A 7,150-nucleotide genomic window follows, 5' to 3' on the forward strand; every position below is an offset into this window, starting at 1 on the left:
ATTGCTGATTATTTAACAGATTGTGTTCTCGGGCTGCGGCTGTTTGATCAGCAGCCCAGGCAGGGATGCACACACTCCTGACACCCTGACTGTGGTGTTTTCTTCTTCTCTCTCCTCACTTAGGGCTGTTGCTATCTTTTGTAAGATATATTACGTATAACATGTTTACAATTATTTCTCAATATTTACTACTTATATTATTAAGTGGTTTTTTTTTTTACTTTAAACCAATTTGTGAGTGCCAACATTACTAAGAACATGGAGGTAAGGAAGAAGAAGGAGGAAGAACAGGATTAGCTTACTTTCCTCTATCTTAGAAAGAACATGGAGGTAAGGAAGAAGAAGGAGGAAGAACAGGATCAGCCGACTTTCCTCTATCTTAGAACTTCTGACCCCCATGTACAAAGTAAAAACCCCCCTGTACATGTGTTAAAACCCCCTTGTACAATACTAAAAAAATTGCCCCCTCTACTTTGTAACTACTTTTGCTATACTATCTAACCCTTTGTGACTGCTTCTTCTACCTTTAAAGTTAGTCATTCATTCTATAGCTCAAACTTAAGACATTTTGAGTTCCTACAGGGAAGCGCCGTGCGAGGAAAACCGTGAGAAAAGCCCAATTGTCTCTGTTAGCATCCTCCGGGGGGGATGCAGCGCTGCCGAAGGGAGCCACGCCGCGGGTGGGGCGGTCACGGGTGTCCCCAGCGCCGGGACCGCCCCGAGGCGTCCCCGCCCCCGGGCGGCTCCAGAGCAGCCGCGGAGCCGCCGCACGCCGGTGAGGGATGCGGGGGAATCCCGGGGGGAACGGGGGGATAAAGCACAGGAATGCTCGGAGGGGAAAGGTTCGGGGTGCTCCGGTGGCCTGGGAGGGCGGGGTGGGAGCTCCGCGGTTTGGGGCGCACGGGAAGCCCCGGCTGGTTCGAGGGGTGATGGAGGCACCGTCACTGCGGGGAGATCCACGGGTGTTTGCGACTCGCGGGGGGCTGCACAGCCCTGCCCGTGCCCCCAAATCCTTGCGGGGTGAGACAGAAGCCCGTTATAATAAGTTGGCATTGGAAGACAGAAGATACTGCCTGGACTTTGTAAGAAATGCTTTTTAGTCTCACCCGTCTTTATTTTTCTGTTCTGGCAGTTGCGTTTAGGAGTGAATAGGTTTGAGTTCTGCAGGAATATCACCGAAGGGGAGAGAACTGGTGTTTCTTTCCCAAATAGAAATCTTTTTCTGCTTAATGTGAACATAGGGAATGTTTGGGGTCAGCTCTGGGATGCTCCCTGCAGCTGATCCTGGGCTGAGACAGAGAGAGCTCAGGTAAACTCGAGCTCAGCTGCCCAAATGCTGCTGGAAATCAGAGCTCAAGTACTCTATGAGGAGTGGATGAAGGAGCTGGGAAAGGGGCTCAGCCTGGACAAAAGGATGTTCAGGGGGGACCTTCTCACTCTCCACAATTCCCTCACAGGAGGATGGATCTGGGAGGGATTCAGGCTCTGCTCCCCGGGAACAAGAGACAGGATGAGAGAAAATGGTCTCATGCTGCACTAGAGGAGGTTTAAGCGGATATTAGGGGAAATTTCTTCATGGAAAAGTTTGTTCAGCCCTGACACGGCTGCTCAGGGCGGTGGTGGAGTCCCCATCCCTGGAGGGATTTAAAAGCCACGTGGATGTGGCACTTGGGGACTCAGTGCTGGGGGAATGGTTGGGCTCCATGGGCTTAGAGGGCTTTTCCAGCCCCACTGATGCTGTGATTCTCTGCAATCCAGCGCTGGGGCACTGCTGAAAAAGTGGGAGAAAACCAGATAACCCAGAGGGCATTTCCAGAGCTCCGGGAGCTCCAGCACTGCAGTGACAGAGAGGAGGTGACACCGGGCTCCACGCCTGGCTGCAGAGGATTAGTGGGGTTTGGGGACTTTGGTTACAGACTCCAAAACTGTCCAGACGTGTCCCCAGATCTGTCTGGGGGACACAAGGGTCTGGCCACCTTGTCCCAAGGGTGCCTAAGGGGATAAAACTTGGGGTTTGCTGCTCCCTGAGGTGTTCCAGGGGGATCATGCAGGACGTCCCCTGGAGCAGCACAAGGAGCACACCATGGAGCACACCTGACCTGGCTGTGTGTGCACCCCAAACTCTGGCTTTAGAAAGAGCCCAGAAGGCAAATAAAAGCTTTGGGAGATATGGGCTGCTCAAACACTCTGGATTCTGCTGGGAAGGCTGCCTTAAAAACCCCGTGGGCTCAGGAGAATGATTGTTTTGCAGGAAGAGAAGCGATTTGCTAGCTGTGAAACTTGGGGGTTTGTTACTCCTGAGGCAGGGCAGCCACACCTCCTGCAGGCTTTGTGCATCCGAATGTTTCTTTCAAAGAGAATTTGCCTTCTCTGTTTTAAATTTGGATTTATTTTTTTTTTCCTTCTCTTCCCTCGTTTCTGGCTCTCCCTTTTTCCTTCTCTTATGAATGCTCCCTTTGATGGGAGGAACCCAGCTCGGGCTATTCCTGAGCACAGGCAGGTGTGTGTTTGCTGCGTGTTTTGTGGACTCACAAAACTTGCAAAGCAGCTTTTATCTGGCCCGGAGCCGCTGTGTCCCTCCCATGGTGCCCTCCGGCTGGAATGGGACAGTTGTGATGTATGGGAGAGGAAAGGGGACCTGGATGGGTGGCTGCCACCCTCCCCTGCCCATTCCAGGCCGTCCCAAGTGTCACAGGGTGGCTGCATGTCCCCGATGTGCTGCGCTGGATTTGCAGCTCCTGGCTGATGCTGTGCCTGCATCCCCCAGGGATCCCATTTGGGGTTTTTTTTTTAATGGAAATGGAAATCCTGGATGGTGCCTCAAGGCTGGGGAAGTGGATAACACTGGGAGTGTTGTAAGCTCGGTGGTGGATTTCCTCCCGAGGGTGGCTGGGCTGGTGCTGGAGCTCACCCTGGGTCAGGGGTGGCTCTGTGTGGTGGAAAAGTCTCTCCTCCAACCCGAGCTTCCAAGGAAAGGCTCAGCAGTCTCTGTTGTTGGTCTCAAGGCAGTTTATTGTGAGTTATCTAAAAGATTTTCTTCTGGGGCTGCTGTGGTTTGCTCACAGCTCAGGCAGAGGCACACACACACCCTGACTTCCTCTCTGACCCCGACTGCTTCTTCTCTCCCCACCCAGGGCTGCTGCTCTCTTTTATATGGTACATTACGTGTTACATGGTTACAGTTTTTCCCCAATACCTACTACCTATACTAAATGGTGATTTTCTATATTTTATATGGTACATTATGTGTTACATGTTTATAGTTTTTCCCCAATACCTACTACCTATATTACAAAGTGCTTTTCTACTCTAAACCAACCTGTGAGTGCCAACATCACCAAGAACATGGAGGTAAGGAAGGAGAAAGAGGGAGGACAGGGCAGGCCCAAATCCCAAATCGATCTTAAAATCTCTGACCCCCATGTACAAAACTTAAACCCCCCTGTACAGCACTCAAAAACTCTTCCCTCTACTTTGTAACTACTTCTACTATAATATCTAAACTTTTTTGACTGCTTGTTCTTCCTGCAAGGTTGGTAAATCATTCCATGTTCAAACTCAAAATCACAGCTGTTTCCAGCTGCCTGACAGGGTCTCAATTGCTTCTGACCTGGGTCTGGAACCTCCAAAAATGTCTGAGGGACACTTTGAGTTCTGACAGGCTGGATCCACCCCGAGCATTCAGGCTGCTCACAGCAGTGCCTCCTGTTTATCCCACAGGTGTTGGACAGGATTTCTTCTCTGGCACCACAGCTGTCAGCTCTGCTGAGCAGGTACGTGATGGCAACTCAGCAATTCCCATCACTTGCCACTCTGAACTGTAATTCCCTCAAAAATTCTCTGGTTTTTGGATGGGGCAGGTTAAGAATGACTGATGCTTCCTTTTTGTTTGTTTGGTTTTTTTTTTAGGAAAAATGTCCGACGGTTTCTCTGTAAGTATGGATTTCTTTAAAGATCTGTGGGGGCTGTGGCTGTGGTCTTGAAGCAGAGACCTTGGGCTGGGATGGGAGGGAACAGGTCCTTGCTAAGCTGCTCAATCCCCAAAACCTCTGTGGTTCTGTCAGCAGTGTTCTGGACAAGCCCAGGGAGCAGCTGAGAGCTGAGCTCCTGCCCTTGGCCACGCTGCAGGCTACCAAAGGTGGACTTTGGAGACCTCAGTGTGATCCCAGCAGGAATCTCCCCCAGCTGACCTTTGTCCTCTCCTCTGTCCCCAGTTATCTGATGCCTTGGCCAACAGCAACAACCCGGCCCCCTGTGCCCCCCCAGCCCAGGGCTGGCCCTCCTGGGGGAACCAACCAGCAGCTCCTGGTGCCTTCCCAGGGTATCCTGGGGCACCTGGAGCCTATCCTGGAGCACCAGGAGCCTGTCCTGGGGCACCAGGAGCTTATCCTGGAGCACCAGGAGCTTATCCTGGAGCACCAGGAGCATACCCTGGAGCACCTGGAGCTTATCCTGGAGCTTATCCTGGAGGACCAGCAGGACCAGGAGCATATCCAGGAGCACCTGGAGCATTCCCTGGAGCTCCACCAGCAACGGGGCCGTTTCCTGCCCCAGGACAACCATCCAGTGGCCCTGGATCTGGGCCTTCTGCTCCTCAGGCAGGACCAACTCCTCCTCAGGGAGGACCAACTCCTCCTCAGGGAGGACCAGCTCTTCCTCAGGGAGGACCGACCCCTCCAATGGTAATGGCTCCATCATTATGAGGGTTTCTGTGTCCTCGGTGGCTGATTTTGCTTGGCCACGGGAGGGGCCTGGGGCTGGCTGTCCCCAGGGGTGGCACTAGGCCTTTGATATGATTTTTTGCTGACACCAAATTCCTGTTGTCTCCCAGAAAGTCCCCTTTGAGCTGCCCCTGCAGGCAGGACTCATCCCTCGGCTGCTCATCACCATCACTGGGACTGTGAACCCCAACCCAGACAGGTACTGGGGGGTCCAGCTCCGAGGGTGGGGGGGCTTCCATGGGGCACAGATGGGTGGAACAGGGGGGCTGGAATTTGCTTTCCATTCCTGAATAACCCTTGCCTGGTGTAATATCAAATATTACACCAAACAAACGTGTAAACGCTCTGTTGTTGCTCTGTGGGGTTTCCTCTCTGCTATTTTTGGGAAGTTCTGTCACAGAATTAGGGGAATTCTGAAACAGAATTTTTGTAGCAAAAGCAGCAATTCCATTATTGTTTTTGCAGGTTTTCACTGGATTTCAAGAGAGGGAATGACGTTGCCTTCCACTTCAACCCCCGCTTCAATGAAGACTTCAGGAAAGTCATTGTCTGCAATTCCATGTTTCAAAATACCTGGGGGAAGGAGGAGAGGACTTCCAAGTTTCCATTTGAAGCTGGAAAACCCTTCAAGGTACCAGAAAAACCCATCCCAGCTCAGTCTCAGTGCCCCAGAAGCAGTGAGAGGGTTTGGGCAGCAAGACCTGTGTTAAGGACAGTGATGCTTTTGCACAGGAATCAGCTCCCAGGGGTGTTGCTGCTCTTTTTCCCAGCTCTTCTGACCCCTCCTGCAGCTCCAGCTGCCCAGGGCATAACTTCTCCCCCCTTCACGGATTATGAAACCCTCCTTATTTACACTGTTGTTGTGCAGTGGTTGGACAGGTTTCTGTAAGATGTTTTCCCCGCTGGCAGCTCCTCACGAGGTGTGTTTTCCTGCAAAGGAGGGTCACAATGTGGGAGCCTTGCTTTGAGGGACTGGCACAGGGATGAGGAGGCAGAAACTGGGCTGCAACACGGAGGAGGGAGAGCACAGGAGAGTTTTGGGAAGGCAAAGGTCGCTGGTGTTGCAGCTGAGCTGCTGCACCAGCTCCTCCACATGCCCCAGGGCTGGACTCAGTGGCAGCAGCCTCCAGCCAGTGCCAGCCTGCTCGGGTGTGTGGCTTAAACCTTCTCCTGGAACAAATCCAGCAGGGTTTTGGGGCTGATTTGGGGTTTTTATTGCAGCTCCAGGTCCTCTGTGAGACAGATCACTTCAAGGTGGCCGTGAACGACGCACACTTGCTGCAGTACAACTTCCGCGAGAAGAGGCTGAACGAGGTCACCAAGCTCTGCATCGGGGGGGACATCGCCCTCACCAGCGTCCTGCCCACCATGATATAACCAGGGGAGCTCTGGGCAAACTCTGAGTCCTGTAGGGTGTGACACAAGTGCCTTCTCACCACGTCACTGTGAGGTAATAAAACATTTGACCTGTAAAATTTGGTTTAATAGTATCTCGAAAGACACGATGCGCTCCGGGCAAGCTGAGTTTTGATGTGGAGGAGTTTGATTTCTGTGGAGGGGAGCTTGGGAAAGCAGCCTGTGGTATTCTGCCCTTGGCCCTGTGAACAGGGGCAGCAATCCTCTAAGGAAGCACAGAGGAAACCTGACAGCCTCCAAGCCTGATCAGGATGAGGCATTTCAGGAGAGGGCTCAGAGGTGGGGGAAGCAAAATCTCTCTGCTAGACTGTGGCTGGAGAAACCATCCCTGTCCTTTGTTTCTGGGGCCCAAACCAGCAACACTTCCCAGCCCAGGGAGATCCCATCCCTACGAGTGTTAGGTACTCCCTGAACAGGTCACGAGGCTTGTCCTCTCCCCACTCATCACCACTGTGTGAGTCAAGAGGGTGGGGAGGTTTACTGGAAGCTCACCCTGTGAGTCAGGGTGGTAAAAAAAGAGAAGTATTACATTTGCTATGAGTCACTGCAATCTCGTCTGGAAAACAAGAACAGTGCAACAGCCACCACTGAAGTTTCTAAAGCTTTCCCTGATGTGGCCCATGTTGTTTTATCACAGTGACTCCTTTTATACTTTGAGTGCCAAGTTACAAGCAGAGTCCTGCAGCAGATGCAGCAGTCTAGAGCAGCACAGAGAAGCTGTGGCTGCCCCATCCCTGGCAGTGCTCCAGACCAGGCTGGAAGGGGCTTGGAGCAACCTGGTCTGTGGAAGGTGTCCCTGCCCATGGCAGGGGCTGGAACTGGATGGGTTTTGAGTTCCCTCCCAGCCCAAACCATTCCCCAGCAGGAAAGTCACTAAAAGAACCCTGAAAGGATCCCTAGAACTGGAGTTTAGAAATTAAGAAAATGGATTCCAGCACACATCAGCTTCCTCTCTTTATTCAGTGTAATCAGTATACACAGCTTCCAGGTTAAAACTTAATCCCTGGCAGTGG

At 52.2% G+C, this 7,150-nt stretch overlaps 1 protein-coding gene across 1 annotated transcript; it reads left to right on the forward strand.

Moving 5' to 3' along the window:
* Nucleotides 1-717: 717 nt before the first annotated feature.
* LGALS3 (galectin 3) lies at nt 718-6,196 on the forward strand. The gene is made up of 7 exons (XM_077783760.1): nt 718-775; nt 3,721-3,773; nt 3,910-3,932; nt 4,215-4,682; nt 4,832-4,920; nt 5,187-5,352; nt 5,943-6,196. Exons 3-7 carry the CDS (start codon nt 3,915-3,917, stop codon nt 6,096-6,098), a joined length of 897 nt encoding a protein of 298 aa, XP_077639886.1. The 5' UTR covers nt 718-775; nt 3,721-3,773; nt 3,910-3,914; the 3' UTR covers nt 6,099-6,196.
* Nucleotides 6,197-7,150: the final 954 nt, after the last annotated feature.

Source organism: Lonchura striata, chromosome 6, assembly GCF_046129695.1.
Source record: "Lonchura striata isolate bLonStr1 chromosome 6, bLonStr1.mat, whole genome shotgun sequence".
In the NCBI taxonomy this organism is placed as follows: domain Eukaryota; kingdom Metazoa; phylum Chordata; class Aves; order Passeriformes; family Estrildidae; genus Lonchura; species Lonchura striata.